At 46.9% G+C, this 20,277-nt stretch overlaps 1 protein-coding gene across 8 annotated transcripts in view; it reads right to left on the minus strand.

Moving 5' to 3' along the window:
- Positions 1–20,277, minus strand: part of ZNF536 (zinc finger protein 536) — a 426,032-nt gene that overhangs the window by 152,313 nt on the left and 253,442 nt on the right. For all 8 annotated transcript variants that reach the window (XM_082437056.1, XM_082437055.1, XM_082437057.1 and 5 more), the window contains exon 5: positions 11,906–12,058. In XM_082437056.1, the coding sequence (XP_082293182.1) occupies positions 11,906–12,058 (153 nt within the window). The remainder of the gene's footprint in view (positions 1–11,905; positions 12,059–20,277) is intronic.

The raw sequence follows: 20,277 nt of genomic DNA on the forward strand, positions 1-20,277 counted from the left end.
GAACTCAAGATCCTGGCCCACGGGTTGATGTAAACCCGGGGGAGGGCCCTGCAGTGAGAGTTGGCAGAGGTGCCTACAGGTACTGGATGAGACTCGGGTTGCATTTCAAAAGTGCACCTGGAAACGATTAAGTGCGTCTGGCAAAGGGTTTGTAGGGCATGCATGGGCATCCATCAGCAGGAGCTGCAGAGAGAAAACGTAGACCTTCCCTCCAGGCGTGGGTGGAGTGGGGACTGCCTTTCTTGGCTGACTGCAGGGATGCTCGGAAGGTGTGCGTAGATTTCCGAGGGACACACACTTGAAATGCTCACGGGAGCAGTGGCTGTCAGACTGTACTGGGCACTGAATCCCCAGGAGAGTATAAAACACCAGTTCTGGCACCTAAGGCAGAGCAGTTCTGATTCCCTGGGTCTGGGGTGGGTCCAGAAGTGGGTGCTTCTAGTAAGTGCCCCTGATGATTCTGATGCTAAAAGTGTAAACATTACATTTTGAAAAACCAAAGTGGAACAGCTTGGGGAGCTTTCAAAAGTGCTGATACCTGGTCCCACTTCCACCTCCAGAAATTCTGAGGTCCCGGGACAGACTGGGCTCTGGGGTCTTTCAAAGGCCCCCACGTGACCCTCTGTGGCACCTGGGTGGGGAACCACTACATAGAGCCTCCCTGGGAAATACTCTTTTAGGTCGATACTGTGGAACAGTGTAGCAGGGAAGCTAGTCTGGACGTCTGGACCCCAGGAGGCATTTGGAGAGTCTGGACTGGGGACAGAGAACCTGTGTTATTTTTGCTCCACTGGGCATTCCTATCTTGGGACCTTTGCTTCCCCGACCTATAATGTGGCAAGTCGGAGCACATGTTCTCTATGGCATCATGTCAACTCTAAAAGTCATGTCAAGGGCTAAACAAAGTCTCCTGAATGATGTCAGAGGCATACGTGTCCGTACATGTATGTACCCACACACCCGGAAACACACGGATTCATTCACACAGTCTCTATTGAATGAGCACCCCCTACCCCCCAAGTACTGTTCTTGGTGCTGGGAATTGAGTGAAGAACCGAAGAGACAAGGCCCCTGCTCTCACGGCTTTGAGAGGAGACATATCATAGGGTCATTAAAGAAAGAGGCGCACACACACATACCACACACATACACTCACACATACCACACATCATACACACACACAACATACATCACACACACACAAACACACACACCACACATCACACACACACACACCACACATCACATACACACCACACACACCCACACCACACATCACACACACACACACACACACCACACATCACACACATACACACACCCCACATCACAAACTCACCACATACACACACCACACATCACACACACACACACACACACCACACATCACATACACACCACACACACACCACACATCACACACATACACACACCCCACATCACATACTCACCACATACACACACCACACATCACACACATACACACGCACAACCACACATCACACACACCACACATTACATACATACCACATACACACCCCACATCACACACACACACCACATCACATACTCACCACATACACACACCACACATCACACACATACACACGCACAACCACACATCACACACACCACACATTACATACATACCACATACACACCCCACATCACACACACACACCACATCACATACTCACCACATACACACAGCACACATCACATACATACCACACACACACATTACACACACCACACACACACCACACATCGCACACACTACACATCACATACACACCACACACCACATACACACAAACACCACACATCACACACACACACCACACATCACACACACACCACACACACACACCACACATCACACACACTACACATCACATACACACCACACACCACATACACACAAACACCACACATCACACACACACCATGCATCACACACATCACACACACACCACACACACACCACACCTCACATACACACACACCACACATCACACACACACACACATCACACACACTACACATAACATACACACCACACACCACATACACACAAACACCACACATCACACACACACACCACGCATCACACACATCACACACACACATCACACACATATACACACACAACCACAAATCACACACACACCCTACATCACATACTCACCACACACACACACCACACATCACACACATACACATGCACAACCACACATCACACACACCACACACACCACACATCACACAAACTACACATCACATACACACCACACACCACATACACACAAACACCACACATCACACACACACACCATGCATCACACACATCACAAACACACCACACACACACCACACATCACATACACGCCACACACACACCACACACCACATACACACATACACCACACATCACACACACACACCACATACACACACATCACACACACACCACACATCACACACACACCACACATCACACACACACACACACACACCACATACACACACATCACATACACACCACACACACACCACATACACACACATCACACACACACCACACACACCACACATCACACACACACACACACACCACATACACACACATCACATACACACCACACACACACCACATACACACACATCACACACACACCACACACCACACACACATACACACCACACATCACACACACACCATACACACACACCACACATCACACACAGACATCACACACTACACATCACATGCACACCACACATCACACGCACACCACACACACACACCATGCATCACACACACACATCACACACTACACATCACATACACACCACACACACACCACACATCACATACACACACACATACACACCACACACACATCACACACACACCACACATCACATACACACACACACACCACACATCACACACACACCACCCATCACATACACACACACACATCCCACACATCACACACACACACATCACACACACACCACACATCACATACTCACCACACACACACACCACACATCACACAGTGCAGGAGAGGATCTCTTCACTTGACCCACTGTTCTTTTAAAGTTCAAAACAGGCCTTGACCACTACTGTTCCAGGGAAAAGATGCCACATCTGAGAAAGAAGGACGCTTCATTATTAGCATCTGAGCCTCCAAGTATCCAGGCCCTGGTGAATTCGGGGCCACTTAACGAGAGTCCTCAAAGATTATTTTGACTGCACAGGCTCTAGAAAGCCTTCCATGCACCGCCCGTGCACACACCCTGGAACAGCCCTCGCAGTGGTTTCTCCACGTGGCTCCACCTCCAAGTTCCTGAGAGGCTTTATTTGGGTGACTGCCTCCTACCACCCAATTCCCCAGATAAATGCTCCAGAGTGAGCTGCATGGGATAAATCCACCCGCTTTGGAGGTTTCGTTTTAAAAATGAACAAAAGCCTGATTTTATTTTCTTTATAACCCCTAAATGATTTGGATAACCACTATTGTCCTCTGCCTTGAAGCCTTTCCTGGGCTTCATCACTATGAAGGGTACGAGGAAATGCTTTTGAGACCACCACTAGCCCCGGCTGGGGTGCGTTTCTGGTGGGCAGACCCAGGGGTGAGCACATCCCCCTGGGGAAGCCTGGCCACCCAAGGGTCTCGTTTTCACTGGAAACAGTCCAGCTGTTTCCCAAGCAGCCTCCCTGCAGGGCACATTTCAGAGCTCTCAGGAGGCAAACGTCTCACAACAGTGGCCTGGCCTGGGTGGGAAAACCCTGTCAGCACATTCAGCGGGCTCTGAGGTACGGTCAAGTTCTGCTCTTCGGTTTCGTCGACTGACAAATGCCGAGTCCTGTGCTAAGAGCTGCTTCTTGGTCAGCGTCACCCCATCTAGCCCGAGCGCGTCGGGCTGGCTCTAACCAAGCCCCGGGCTTCTGCCAAGGAGCGGGTGAGTGGGCTGCCCAGCCCGCTCCCACCCGGGCCGGGCTCTGCCTGAGACTTGGAAAGACGTTCTGTGCGGCCCCGTGGCCCAGACAACCTCAGACCCTGACAGCAGCTCTGTCCAGTTGAATGACTGCCCACTCAGACCCATAAATGAGTCCAAATCTACTGGGGGGAATCGGACAGACCGCCCGAGGCTTTCCAGGGTGACATGAGCCCTCTGGTCACCTCCACGATGTTTGCATTCAGTGTCTTTGCATCTGCCTGTTGCAGGAGCCATACACTCAGATGCTTCAGAGCTGAGCAGATGATAGGAGTGTGCGAAACAGCGGGGTGGGGACCACCCACCTCTCCTGGAGGGCCACCACCACCCAATGCCACCAGCAGTGGACACAAGGACCTCTATCTAAGGAAAGCCTTGCTTCCAGATTTCTACATGCAATATCCCAGTTTTAAAATATTGGCACGTACTTAAAAACTTTTTCAAACACAGAGAGGGCCAAAGACCCTATTCTGCAGACCAGGTCTGGCCTATGAAACTTGTGTCTGGGAAAAGGATGACCGGCGCTGAGCCATTCACCTACCGAAGGAAGCAGGGAAGGACAACAGTAGGTTTCTGTGGGGAAACTTCTCACAATATTTTAAAGGAATAAGAAGTGGGCCCAAACAATGCATTTCTAGAAAAGAGAGTTTTGCTAGAAAAGGCGTTAATAAATTTAAAAAATCATCAGTTCATCATTCCATGGTCTAATGAAATTATTGGAACCATCTTACATTAAACCAGCTACCCACTGACACATGGCATAAGATGTATATTCAATTTTGGAATATCATTGATAACTTCTCCAAGTCGTTGTATCATAAATTTTAAGAAATATATGACCAAGTGGTTTAATTAGTTCATTGTACCTATTTTTACATGGTCATGTCTTTCATCATTCTAAGCCTCACTTTGCACTTGATATTCAAGGAAACCTCACTGTTCTGGGGAGTTATTCTGGAACTATTCAGAGCAAGTTCCCTATAGCGCGTCTCCAAAAATAACAGGGGGATTCATTTTATTCTCGTTGGAAATCCCTTTATCAAGCTTTTAAGAAGGGCTTCATGTTTCTAACTTTCTCGTGTGTGTGTGTGTGTGTGTGTTAAAACCCCAAAAGTGTTTTCACTTTTAAGTTGGGTAACCTAATATTTTCCCGTATTTGCATCCTCTATTTGATATTTATTTAGTCTTTCTACATGTCTTTACTTAGTTAATACCAGGAGAGATAAATATGGTGGTGCCTTTGCAGAGAAGCTTCAGTACATTAATATAAATTGTACACTAATTCCCCCAAAGCATATATATGTTGTAAACCTGAAGACTTTTCACACAGCTGCTTATTGCTAAACAGTGCCTTGTCCAGAAGGGGACAATCTGTGTCTCTAATTGCTGTCACTGAAGCCGAGATTCATTATGTGACTTTCCCATTAAAATGTGAGCATTAATTTGTATAATGAAATATCACCCACTGCAGTGTTCATTAGCCATGCCCTACTGTATACGGTACATTGTTAGTTACCTAGAAACTGTAGTTAATTTCACTAATGGATATTTCCCTACTTAGTGTTTGGTAGGAAATTTATACTGTAACATTACCTCTTAAACTTTTAAGGAAATTTAAATTCAATCAATTATTTTTAACAAAAGTTTGGGATGTCATTAAGGCAGGAAAAGCAAGGATGGGGGACTGTGGAAGAAGGAAATGGGCTTTTAGTTCATCTTAGAAAAACGACAGAATTTTAATTCAAAACAAAAAGAAAAAAAGGAATCATCTCCTTTAGGGCAAATGGGTCTTTTTGTTTTCTCATCATTATGCAGGTATCTGTCCCCCACTAAGAATAACTCAATGCTCTCCTTTCAGAAAAGGAAATGGGAAGAGCGCCCATTTTAACCAATCCTTTTCTGAACATTTATTCAATGTGCTTTTATAAATGTTGAAGCAGCCTGGTTACCTCACCAGAAGAGGAGATGCAGAAGCATCAAAGGTAAGCTGTGTGTGCATCGGGCTTAAGGCACCTAGGTTAGGCCGGCTGAACTTTCATTTCCACCCACATCCGCAGGCCAGTCGCTGCTTGGTTGAAAGGCAGTTTCCAAAAAGGCATCAGGAGTTTATCATCTCCACTATGCCAGCGTCTAATTCCACCCCACTTTCCATGCCAGGGGTCAGGGAGCCTCCACCAGCCACAGTGGCCGTTTCCTTGCCTCACCGCCTCCCTAAGCTCATTGGGCTGGTGGGAAATGGAGGCAAGCGGGTCAAGGAGGCCTCAGGCCAGTCTGAGTTAGGGAGCAAGGAGGAGCCAGGGTGCACAGTACTTCCCTTTTAAATCGCTGGGAGGCTGCGTCAACACACCTTGTGGGTACAAGTCACTTCCTTTCCTCCAGCTGGTTATGGTGTGGACACACACTGTCAAAGAAATGTTGCATTAATTCCCTAAAACAAGCCAAAAATTCACCCCAGAAAAGTAAAAATAGCAATACAGTGCAGTGGTTAATAGAATGGAATTCTAAATTAGGCAGATCTGGATTATGACCTGTAATCAATGCTGGGCAACTCTGGGTGGGTAGCTTCACATCTCTGAGGCTCAGTTCCCTCCCCTTGCAAAGGGGACGGGGTGGGATAAGAGGGGAGTTGGAACCTGGTCTCCAAAGTGCTGTGAGGATTAGGGGCGAATAATAATAATCCACAAGCAGCAAGCAGTGCTTGCACACATGAGTGCACAGAAAGTGGTGACTACAGTTGCTGTCATTGCTGTTGTTATACTATCCTTGTTGGCTGAATTTTTCTGTGGGCAGCCAGTTGCTGTCATGCTGTGTAGACAGCTTCAGTCATGAGTCAAGAAAACTCCCAGGCTGTGCCTTCCCCACAGGGAGGGCACACAACCCTTTGGAGGGGCTGCAGGAGAGAAGTCTTCTCACCTCCACAGTCCCCTTTGGCTCCATCAGGACAGAGGAGCCTCGGGTCTCATGCCAAGAATGCAGGTGAGAGCCGAGGAGGGCACCCCATGCATCCCACTTGGCCAGTGCCCAGCTGCTGTATCACTGAGGCAGCACCCAGAAGGGTGGGCTGTGCCGGGCATGCCCCTCAGCCCACCCTGAGACCCCCAGAGAACCACCGCTGGCTTCCCTGTACAAATCTAGTCCATAAAGAGGTGCCCAACTCAGGGCCAGACCAACACATGCAGCAAATCAAAACCAGATTAATAAACCACTAGCATAGTTTGAGAGGGGAACAAAACTAATGAGATTTATTTTTAATTAGTCTCTGAACTTTAGTGCCTACAAGTTTTCATGAGTGAGGTTGCTTATTATATTTCTCTAAAATGGTCATTCCTGAGACAACAGGCACCCCCTGGGAAACCCGACACACAGGTGGGCCATCACATGGGGTGTTACACCCTCCTGGGGCTTGTGGGGAAGGCACATCCCTCCAGCCTTTCAGGAACTGATTACTACCTGCCTACCGCCTGCACAAAACAGACACACTGGACCCTTCAGAGTATCCCCAAGGTAGTACCTGGGGGAGCGGGTAGTGAGGGAACGGATGGAGTACATTTGCAGGCAGCCAATAAAGAAATGACTGGCTGGCCTCGGTCAGGGGCAACCTGGGGGCATCCCTGCCTCCTGTTGCATGGTATGACTGTTTGCTGATGCATCTCTGAGATGGTTAATTTTATGCATCAGCTTGACAGGGCCAAGGATTGCCCAGATATTTGGTCAAACGCTATTCTGGATGTGTCTGTGAGGGTGTTTCTGGATGAGAGTAATATTTGAATAGTAGACTGAGAAAGCAGATTGCCCTCCCCAGTGTGGGTGGGCCTCATCCAATCCGTGGAAGGCTTGAATAGAACACATGTGAGTAAGAGAGCTCTCTATTTGAGCTGGGGCTCCATCTCAGACTGGGACTTATACCATCAGCCTTCCTGCTTCCCAGGTCTTTGGACTCAGACTGGAACTTATACCATCCACTCTCTGGGGCCTCCAGCTGACCAGCTGCAGATCATGGGACTTCTCAGCCTCCATCATCAAGTGAGCCAATTCCTTATAATAAAGACCTCTCTCTTTCTCTCTGTCTCTCTCTATATATGTATATATATATTGATGTGTATATATGTATATGTACACAGATGTGTATATATATGTATAGATATATATATTTGTATATATATGTATATTTATAGATGTATATAGATGTATATATGTATATTGATGTGTCTATATATGTATATGTATATATGTATATAGATGTGTATATATTTGTATATAGATGTGTATATATGTATATAGATATGTATGCATATGTATATAGATATGTATATATGTATATGTACATAGCTGTGTATACACACACACACACGCACACACACGCACACTGTTTCCCTGGAGAACCCTAACTGACAAAGTCTCCTTACTGACTGGCTCTGAATTCCAATCACCGGCAGCGTGCTCTAGAAGACAAATCGCACACGTCCAGTGATTGGGTCCTAATCAGCCCAACTTTCAAATAGGAGAGAAGTTCAGCCTGCCCTGGGTGGGCAGCAATCAACGTCTGCCCTGCAGGAGCCAGAGAGGGGCAGCCCTAGGATGTGAAGGTCCTCTGGGTGCCTCCCCTCCATCACACATGGATCTGGCTGGAGCTTGGGGGACAACAGAAACGTTCTTGCTCCCTGCAGGCTCTGCCCAGCCCCCAGGTGTTCAAAGCAACCTGACTGGTGCATCTGCTCAGAACCTCTCTAATAAACAGGTGTTGGGAGAAGAAGAGCAGTAATTGAGTTAATGTAGTGGAGTTAAAAAAGGAAAGTGTTTTTATCAGAGTTGATGCTATACGATCAAAACTTCCCATAGAGATGGAGTAGGACAGAAAGACACAAGAGAATGTTCCACCTCATATCCTGACCAATTAAAATATATTTATTACACATTGGATTTTTAATGTGCTCGTATGGGTCCATTATAGAAAAACTTCAAAAGATGGCATCTTGGAAAACAACTCTTCTATTTTGGAGACTGCTGTCCTCTGGCCATGTCACTTGGAAATACAAAACCGCAAAGAGAAAGGGGAAGGCAGTACAGGACATCTCCACAACTGGGGCCCCTATTAACTCATTCATTAACAAACCACTTGATTTTGATTTTTAATTACACGCGTAATCTACACTTTTACATTGTCATAATGGACGTTTTACTTTGGTGATTTATAACGTGTAACACTTTCTGTTCTGTTCAGAAGCACAAGTGTAAGCATTTTCCAACTTCTTTGTTCTTTGATAAAAGGAAATTGATCTTTATCTGGTTACCATTCTGCCTTTTAAACACTGCAAATTCTGTTTCCGAGGAGGGCTGGTGGTGTGATGTTTCCATGGCTTCTTTCATTTTCACCCTTATTCTGGGAAGTTTCTGGAATGCCTCTGTCTGTGGCTCTGCCTCGCTTCTCTCTGTGTCTCCAAAGACTATTGATTACAAACTTCAGAAGTTTGTGACGCAAAAGAAGCAGAAGTTTGGAAAAACATAATCTTTCTCAAGCTTTAAAACTTCTAAAAACAGTATCCATTTGTTTCTACCCAGGTTCAGCAAGACTTCTTTCTGCCAGCTTCAGTCCTAATTTACCAAGAATATTCTGTGGTGTTTCCACTCGAACCACAGACAAGCTGATGGGGGTGGGGGCCCCTAGGGTAGGCAGAGCTCCTGGTTGGGAGGCACTGCCCCTTTCCTTCCAGACCTACACTCCCCGGCAGGGCCGGCCTCACCCGTTGTGAGCCATCAGGCACCTGGGGAACCTGGCCCAGGAGCCTGTATCCACATCACATGAAAGGGCAGTACCACAGCACCCGCCTGGCCAGGTCTCCACACTCCTGTAGGCAGTGAGACCGTGGGTGCCCTGGTGGACTGTCTCCCATGTCCTGACGGTCTGTGGGTCCCTCCCAACCACCACAACACTAGGGGACCCGGCTCCAACCTGGGGAGGAAAGTGGACATCACCATGATCTGAGAAAGCTGAGCTGCCTCGCCTTGAGCCCCATCACTGGGAAGAGTTTACTGAGAAGGGGACATTGGTGCCAAACTCTGAAGGTGAGGGCGCAAGCCGGTGACCTATCTTACAGGGAAGTGCAAAGGCCCTGAGGCAGGAACTCAGGGACTCCTCACGAAGCTCCTGCGGAAGAGTCTTCCATCCATAACCAGGAATCTAGCACCTGCAGCCTGGCTGCCACTCTGTGGCTTCTGACCAGCTCATGTGTGCAGGGTGCCTTTCCCAAAGGACCACAGGTTCCCTAGGGAAGGGTCCACCTTCCCCACTGCACTTGTCCCCTCTGTGCTACCCGTCACAGGGCAGGCATTGCAGGAGGAGGGTCACTCACTTATTTGTTTTGTCATTCAACCTCTCAAATAAATGTACCATGCCCCCTGTAAGCTGCAGTTTACTGCAAGATCCTCTTGTAGGCCCCGGGGTTCTATAGCAATTAAATAGATGGATAATATTACATCTTCACATTCTACTTGGTGGAAGACAGACAACACAGAAGGAAATGAACAACTGAACTGAACAAGATAATTTCAGAAGGTGTTAATTCTATGGAGAAAATAAAACAGGGGCATGAGGGATATTTCAGGCAGGCTAGTCACGCAGTCTCTCTGAAGAGATCACACGAAGCTAAGCCCTCAGTGACCACCTGGAGGAAGAACATTCCAGGTGGAGGGGGCAGTAGGTGCAGAGGTCCTGTGGCAGAAGCAAGCACTCTGCATTGGAGGAACAGGAAGAAGGCAGTGGGGTCACAGGGTGGTGATAAGGGTGAAGATGGGCAAGATGGGTCGGGTCCCATGGACCCTGGAGAGTGAGCGAGCTTGGCGCGTAATTTTAGGAGACCCCTCTTTGCCCTGGGGTGACCCCATGAGAGAAGTGCTCCAGGACAGGGAGGGACAGTGGTGATGGCCAACGGCACCCAGGCTGAGAATAAAGACAGCAGCCCATCCCGCTGCCACCTGTCCTCAGGGCTCCTCTGGGTGTCAGGGAGATTTGCAGGCACAGGTGAGGGCCCAGGTGAGGGCTCCTTGTCTTTAACCGCATGCTGCACATGAGGCCCGTACACACTAAATATCCTTCACAACCCTAAGCTTTATTGATTCCTTAGGAAATAGACCACAATTATTTTTGAAAATAGATGGCATATTTGTCTATCCTCTGAAGCAGCTCACACTCCAATAGATAAAGTGTCAGGAGAAAAATCAAAGAAAATGGAGGTGTCCATATGTCAGAGAGATTTTTCTTTTTGTATTGGCAATGTGCAAACAACTAGCAGAAAATCTCACAAGAACCATGACCGAGAGACAAGACAGAGAGACCAAGAGAAGCCCTCACCTCGAGGGGCTTGGACAACGCCGTAACAGGGGAAATGACCGCAGTGGTCCAGTGGCTTGGTGAAGAGCATCTCGATTTTTCTTTTGAGGAGACCCAGTGGAGAGACACCCATCCTCCTCTCCATCTATCCAGTCCCAGGTGTGGGCACGTAACCCCAGCTGGGCCAGAAGCCAGCCTGCCTTCAAAGACCTCCTACGTGCCCTTGTATATTTAGAGTTTGAGCTGGGTTCTCATCATCTGCACCTGAAAGACCCCTGGTCCATGTGAGGATGTGGGAGGTGCTACTTCAGTGCAGCAGAAGGAGGCCATCAGCAAAATGTCGCAGGGCCTCGGACAAAGCATCAGCATCCCAGGCCTGGACCATGGGAGATCCATGTCCACATGCCCGTGTGTCATTCAAGAGGGTGAGTATGGAGTAGAGAATTGGGTCGTTAGGGTCAGTTCAGACCCACACAATGGTGCACGGATAGGCCCACAGAGGATAGACCTAGGACAGGAGCATGGCAGCCCTGGGCCTCCTCCTCCGAGCTGTGTACCTGGATCCCTCACCTGTGTGTATCCTCAGGTGGACCTTTAGGTGATGTGATGTCCGGAAGGTTTTCCCACAGTACGGGCAGTCCTTCATGGCCGAGCCCAGGCTCCTGTCGCGAAGCAGTGCGGGCTGCTGGACGCCGGCAGATCTCCCAGCCTCCTCGCCAATGTCTGCAATGGAGGAGAAACGTTCTCACATCACTTCAGCACATGTCAGAAGTTGTTCGCACCAAAACTGCCAACACCACACAAGGCTAAACATGTCAATACTACACCTGTCTATTTCATTCTTTAAATCTGACAGAATGCTGACAATTCACGTATTTTCTTGTTATTCTCTTAAATTATTTCATCTTTCCTATCATCATTTTAAGCAGCATATGGTACCTTTATATTGAACTGAATTAAACAAGAAAAGAAACAGCTGTGTCAGCAGCTGGTTTGATTTCTTCTTTTGCTTAGCTCCTATTAAATATTTTTTTTCAAAAGTTTAAAAATGTTGGTGGTTGTTGAGTCTGATTAATTTATAATACGGACTAGCTGGAGAGTTTGCTATAGGATCAAAATCACATTTGCATTATATCAGGCAACAAATGAAAAAAAAATGTGTCTCGGCTGAGTCCCCAAGACATGCAGACGTACAGCTATTTTGGGACAGGAAAGAAAATTATCCCAAACTGATCATTTCTTCCTTGTAGAGTCTTGCCTCCATCGCTGGCTGGTGTAATCTCATGAAAGGGAGAAGAAAAAGTATGGAAATGCGGTTCCACAATTAGCCCATGATAAACATATAGTGACATATTCAAAGTCATGTGCAGAAACTCAGCTGCAAAACTCCCATAAACTTAGAGCACTGCAGTTAAATCTTTGTGCAGTGACCTGAGAACTTCCTCTGTAAAGTATCAATACAAATTTTGCTTCCTGCTGTTATCTGTTATGTAACCCAAACCATTAGAAAATGGAATAAAATTTACATACGGCTGCCTTCTGCACAGAAATGATGGGACATAATAGTAAATAAAACTGTGAAAATATCTAGTGGTTGGAGGATATGTTATTGCAACACCCGAGGCCTGACATCACATTGTCAAAGAGGCAACATCAGGGGAGCAGGGCAGGAGCTGGGACTCTGCATCTCGAGAAGGGGAGGCAGGCAAGCCTTCTCCTCTGGCCTCCCCGCAGGGCTGGAGGCTGCCGCCTGGCACAGAACCCAAGCTCCCGAGGCTGGCAGGGTCCTGGCCGCAGCTTCCAGCCCACCCTCTAGGCCTCCTGGTAGATTCACCATGAGAACAAGGGGACCTTCTGGGATAATAAGCAGACCTGTGAGTTCTGCAGAGAGCAAAAAGAAAACCAAGATTTGTACCTTCCAAGCAATGGAAAATGCAAATTGCTTTTATTCTTCAACATCCATTCCTGGTGTTCTCTGCTCACAGCCAAAAGGGACAGACCTCTAGGCCATGAACAAGATGAAAGCAGTCGCACTTAATTCTTATTTGGATGTTTGCTCGGCGCAACCGTGGAAACCCTTTGGCTTCGAGCATCCTCTCTGAATTTGGACTGTGCACGACGGCATCATCACCCTGGAAATTTTCCTTGAAGGCTCACTTTTAATCCTATTCTCCACAGCTCTTCTAACCATCCTTGGAAGAGCCGTTCAAAAGGTCTAACTGCCCAACTTTTTTTTTTCCTCATAATTTTACACAGGACTCAGTTCATCCACATCTAGAACTCACTCGACCTAGCACTCGCTTTGTGGCTGTCCACGTGACTGTGGAGAGACTACCAAAGATGGCTATTGGGCTGCTGATAAGGGAAAACAGGCACAAGAGAGTGTTGCCAGGTCACGGCAAACAAATGTCCCACATGCAGTCCTAGCAGGAAGTCCCCGCTCGCAGGTGAAGTCCACCAGGGCTGCCACCACTTCTGTCTTAAAGAGCCAGGTTGCCAAGAGCCCAGGAGAACAATGGCCAGATGCCAGATGCCAATTCCAAGTCAACCGCATCCTACTTATAAACAGCTGAGACGCCATCTCTTACCCATCTCCCTCCACCACCCCCGAGCCACCCCAACCCCAAACCTGTTGCATTTGCCCTCCCAGCATTACACATTCCTTTTGTGGGATCATGAGGTCAGCTTAAAATAACAACGAGCCTGATTAAAATTCCGCCCAAGTGCTCCCTGCAACAGGGTTAGGATACCCTATTTAAGTTAGGAGGCCATGAGCTGTCCATTTGAATGATGATCTGAACTAAGTGTTGACTATGGGACAGGAGTAGGCAGGTGTGGGCTTTTGATGTTGCATCCCTGCCCGTCCTCACGTCCCACGGTCTGCAGCTGAGCACCTTCCCCAGATCCTCCTCCGTCGGAGCCCCTGGGGAGCAGTCCAAGGCGGGGCTGTCCAACAGAAGAGAATAGAGAGTGTGGGGAACGTATTTCCACTGCAGCTTTTGGTGAGCCCTGGCCCAGGGCACGATATAGATAAATAGACAGGTAAGGCTGCAGCCCTGCGCTCCCGCCGGCTTTACGGAAGGTGAGGAGGAGAAGCGTCTCACTATATGTCACTCTAAGCAATGGCCTGTATCTGTTTTCCTTTTATCTTTCTATCTTGGATATGTGTGGCCCCATAAAAAGAATGAATTTGTAAGATAAACAGCTTTCTTTGCAGATTTAAGAGTCTAATTTTCACTTTACACAGAATGTTTTTTTTGTTTTTGTTTTGTTTTGTTTTGTGTTTTTTTTTTTTTTTTTTTGGAGGGCCAGAAGGCCTATGGCGTTTACTCTTAGACTAATCCAACTAGAAAAACAAACTTGAGCGACGATGAAGGGGTATTGTGGGTGGTCCCAGGAAGTGTCCGGAGAGGCTGAAAGCCAAGTACAGTCAGTCAGTGATAGCAGAGGAAGGCCCGCTGAGCTGCACACTCACAGGGCCTGTGTGTGGGTCCCTGCCTACACCTGGATGGGTATCGGCGAACAAGGTGCGCTAAACCGAGCCCAACCCCGCTGAGAACTCAAGGGGCTCGCTCAGAGGGGAAGACGAAGCTGGTCTCCGATTCCTTCTCTACCCGCCCAGAGTGTAAAAGCACTAGCAGCTGTCCTTCTGCAAGGCTCCCCAGATGGAGTCCCGAGGCTCTGCCTGTGGCCACACACAGCTGGCCAGGGAAGAACCACGGGTCCTGCTTATGGACAGACCAGCCCTTCCCCAGCCCTTCCAGGAAACACACGACAGAAAGGAAGAAGCATTATGAAAATGACACCTGTGATCCTTTGTCAGGCCGTTTTTGGATGGTATGAGCTTTTAAAACAAATTTCCTTTTCCTAAAATCTGCAGTATCTCTTCCCTGTGATCAGACACTTTCTCTAAATGTGTTGAGTATGCTGAAGGTGGGCGTGTGAACAGAGGTCGGCCTCAGACCCACTGGCTGCTCCTCTTGCTTCTCTGTGAAAGGAGCGCTGCCAGCTCCTAGAGGCTGGGGTGTCCCTGAGAGTTGGAGCATCCGGCTACAGGCAACACAGCCTCAGCCTGGGTGTGCTCTGGCTCTCATAGGATGGGGAAAGGGCTGAGAAATAACTCCAGGGACCCCTGTTTCTTTTCTTGACCCCACTAAATAATATGGGATCTATTCTTCAGGAATGGATGTCTTATATATGGTGGCAGCAAAGAATATTCCAGAGGAACACAGACTATACGTGCAACCCTTCCCAAGTTTCAGCCTAGAACAGGTGAATTGTAGTAGGTATCAAAAACTCTGCAAGCTTTCTCTTGTTCCTACAAGCTGAGAGTGGTTAGATAAAAAACAGGACATGGATCCAATCATTTCAAGTTTTGTTTCAAGAATTTAGGAGGTTTCTCAAAAAACTAAAAATAGAACTACTGTATGACCCAGCAATTGCATTCCTGGGTATATATCCAAAAGAAACAAAAACACTAATTGGAAAAGATACATGCACCCCAATGTTCATAGCAGCATTGTTTACAATTGCCAAGATATGGAAGCAACCTAAGTGTCCATCAACAGATGAATAGGTAAAGAAGATGTGACACACACACACACATATATATATAATGGAATACTACTCAGCCATAAAAAACGAATGAAATTTTGCCATTTGCAACAACATGGGTGGACCTGGAGGGTATTATGCTAAGTGAAATAAGTCAGACAGAGAAAGACAGATACTGTATGTTATCACTTACGTGCGGAATCTAAAAAATACAACAAACTACTGAATATAAAAGAAAAAGAAACAGACTCACAGATATAAAGAACACATCAGTGGTTACCAGTGGGGAGGGGAAGAAGGAGGGGCGATATAGGGGTAGGGAACTAAGAGGTATAAACTATTAGATATAAAATAAGCTACAAGGATATATTGTACAACACGGGGAATATAGCCAATATTTTGTAATCGCTATAAATGGAGCATAAACTTTAAAAACTGTGAATCACTATACTGTACACCTTATATATAATATATATAACTTATATAATACTGTACTTCAACTATACTTCAATTAAAAAAAGATATATTATTTGGGGGTGGGGGACATCAGACAACTGACCTTCCTAATTTTGTCATCTCAAGGTCAGAAACCATGCCTCCTACATTTCCATTTGCTGCTTCTAAGCCTCTGAGTGTATAGCAAGGTTGGCCTAGGCCAAGGTGGCATTAAGGTTCATTACCTTCCCTGAGAATTCACAGAGGGAGGGTAGGAGGGAGGTTCCATAGCTGTGGGCTGAAGGAGGGCCCGGGGGATTACAAATGGTCATGGATCCTCATACTGGAACCCTCATCATCAACCGCCACAAACTGGCAGTCCTGGATAGACAAAGAATCAGATGCTTAGAAAGACAAATAACTTCTCAAACGTTAAAGCCTAGACACACATACAATACCATCAGCAGCTGTCTGAATGCATCCCTGAGACTGGCTATCTTGTACACAAATATGATTTGAATTTATGGGTGCCTCATGATATACTTAACCTTACTCACATATTGGTTTGGAATTTAAATACTTGGTTTATGAAATAATTTTGTATTTTAAGGGTAGCTTTTCCCCCAGGTTATCTTTAAACACTGAGCTTACTCGGTACATATTTAAAATAGTCTTGTTTGCAAAGAAGGCTGCCTCAGGAGTCAGGAGGCAGAGTCTTTTGCTTCTGGGTCCCCGGGGCCTGCCTGTCCTCAGGCAAATCCTTTCACCCTACCCCAACGGGACTTACTGGCCCTTCCCCTCGGCTCCTTGCAGTCCCGCGATGCTGGAAGAGCCCCAAGCCCACTGCAGGCTGTCTTCACCCACTTTGTGGCCTTTCCTTCACCCACCCTAGCCCAACCTAAGCCAAATAAGCAACAGGGATGGCTCTTAGAGATATGGGAGGAAATGACCATGAAAGGGATAGTACGTGCTCCTAGGTATTCCACGAGAGCCTACTTTTCCCAACTGCCTTTGCGCTAAGTTGGGACCACTGACTAGTCCAGCCAATGGCTGGAAGCGATGCAGAGGAGAGACAGTGTGCCCCCGACTGTCTCCCTCTCCCCTCCGGCCACCCTACCCTTGCAACACAAAGGTCGAGGGGGCAGGATCGCAAAACAGAGGATGCCTCGATGGCTGCATCACCAGACGGAGGGGGGCTGACCCGAGCCAGACTGTGCGTGAATGAGAAGAAGATCTTGGTTCTGTTAAGTCATGGAGATTTGGAGAGTTGTCACAGTGGGAGGACTCAGGAACTAAGAAGTGTGAACCTTCTACTGGTGAGGTCTTCTGGGTTTATACCCAATCCTCTAGGTAGTCTTATTAATTCACAGAATGAGACAGAGAACAAGGTCCAGAGAGACCAAAAGAGGCAGAGTGAGACCAAAGAGAAAAAGCAAAGAAGGTTTCTTTTTAAATAGTGCACGTACTCTCACTACTCACCTCATCCTGCCAGGCAGCCTTACCCTTCACACGCCCAAAAGTACATTATGGAAAGATTTTTATTTAAAAAAAATTGTCATGATGATGTTGATGATGATGATGATGATGATGATGATGATGATGATGTTGATGATGATGATGATGATGATGATGATGATGATGATGATGATGTTGATGATGATGATGATGATGAAGATGATGATGATGATGGAGATGATTGAAGATGATGATGATGATGTTGATGATGATGATGATGTTGATGATGATGATGATGATGTTGATGATGATGATGATGGTGATGATGATGTTGATGATGATGATGATGATGATGATGATGATGATGATGATGATGATGATGATGATGGTGAGCCCGTGCAGGGAATGGAGAGCTATCCCAGAGACCTCAGGTGGGTAAGGGAGCTGTCTGTATACCTGAGCATTTACTACTTTACGACATAAAAGGCCATGGTATTTTAATTTCTATGGAACTCCTACTATAACAGTAAACACATTTTCCCAGGTGAGTCGTGCAGTTCATTCTAAAAGTCTGTCTTGTGCAAAGAGCATCTCAAAAGCACAGATCTCCCTTCACTAATGAAGGAAAAAACAATTTGTGGAGTCTAGAGTGTGAGCATGACACCAAAAAATCACATCTTTATTAATATCTTTGCCCACATATACCAGTGTTTTAAGATCTTTTCAGGGGAGGAAAAATAATACCTTGGAGGAAAAATCCAGAGGAATGTATAGTTCCTCTTAAAAGCTTAACGACACTTTCCCTTATTTTAAAACCTTTAAAATAAACAGACTAAAAACAATGATTACTGTGGTAGAGGTTCCTGATGAAGAGTTCCCTTTATTTTTAAAAATGATTTTAAATTAATGGTATGCATAAAAATTATAACATTACTGTAAACAATTGTACTTAACTCTTGGAACACGTCAGTCATGCCTTGGGTCAGTATTAATTTGGTGTCTCTGTTGTTTCATCAAAGTTCTCTGGTTTATGATGGCCATATATAGTCATGTTAAACAGTTAAGCATTAATATGGATTGGCAAAAGTATTTGTTTAAATAGAGAGCTATTTTAGAAAAGGATGACCACTTGTGAGAAGGCAACAGCCAGCTTCCCTGCGGGTTCTTAGGACTGGGGACCAGGCTGGGCTCACTGGCAAGGCCCGAGCTCGTGACACATCTCAGGGAGCAGAGGTGAATGTCCTCCATCATCGCCTTCCTCACCTCTGACCCAAACTCAAAACTATGTAGAGCTCCATTTGCTGTTAGCAAGATAGGATTTCTGGAATTGGGGAAATAGGTCACTAAAAGGCTAAAATTTGGAGAAAAGAATATAAGATACTAGGATCTCAAATAGCTTCTCTAAAGCAACATTTTGATGAGTTAAGTGAAAATGAATCAGAAACATATGGATTAAATTTCCCTTAAAATACACAAGGGCTTCAAAATCAAGCACTGTGGGCCAAATGTGTTTCTGGTTTTACCAAACCCAGAGCCCTTTCTTAACTGTCAGGGGAGTGTTCCGAACCACCCTCCCCCCCCCACCCATCCACTGGTGACTGGGCCACCCATGGGGTCTCTTCCCTTTGGCATTGTGTGATGCTGCCCTTGACAACATCCTCTGTAATCCTTGGGTTGCCAGCTCTCCCAAGGCCCTCAGGGCCAGCTGTGGGTAGGCACTTTTAGTCCACAGCCTGGGAACTGTGACCATGGACGCAGCAGGCAGGATTTGGGACTCACAGAATCAACCTTTGACAAGACAGCTGGGTGTGATGGGTCTCTTTGGGTTCTGCACACCCCTCTCTTCCCTCTGGCCTGGTGTGCAGGGATCCATCCCAGAAACTGTTCAGGTGAACCAAGGCAGAGCAACGTCACCTATGAACTGGCCTGGGTGACGAGACCCAGGCAGGAGGATGAGTCTGGAGAGGGACGGCCCAGGGGGCTGCCATCTCCTGGGAAAAGCCTGGTTATGTGCAGGGAAGGGAAGGCCACGGGCTCCATTGCTCTTTAGAATAACCCCCAGCACCTATGGTCTCCAACCCCCACCTAAGTGGCCCCCGCTGCTGCTCTGACCTCATCCCAACTCCTGACTCTACTCCAGCCCTCCATCTTTCTGTTTTCCTCAAGCCTTCCTGGCTGGTACCCAACTTAGGGCTTTGTTCCTGATGCCTCATCCACCTGGAATTCTCTTCCCCCAGAATTCACACGGAGACTCTCACTCAGGCTTTAGTCCACAGGCCCTTTCTGGGAGAGGCGTCTCTGACCATATTGTCTGAAGGAATTCTCCCCGACTCCAGGTTCCAGGGCGCTCTTTCTCTGGTTGGTCCTTCAAGCAACCTGCTGCAGATGCTAACTGACCTATGTATTTGTCTGCTTACCACCTGTCTCCCCCCAGACACAAGCTCCATGCAAACAGGGACTATTAACTACTGTTTGCTGTTATACCCCCAGCACATGGT

Source organism: Balaenoptera physalus (genome assembly GCF_965194825.1).
Source record: "Balaenoptera physalus genome assembly, chromosome: 19".
Lineage (NCBI taxonomy): Eukaryota > Metazoa > Chordata > Mammalia > Artiodactyla > Balaenopteridae > Balaenoptera > Balaenoptera physalus.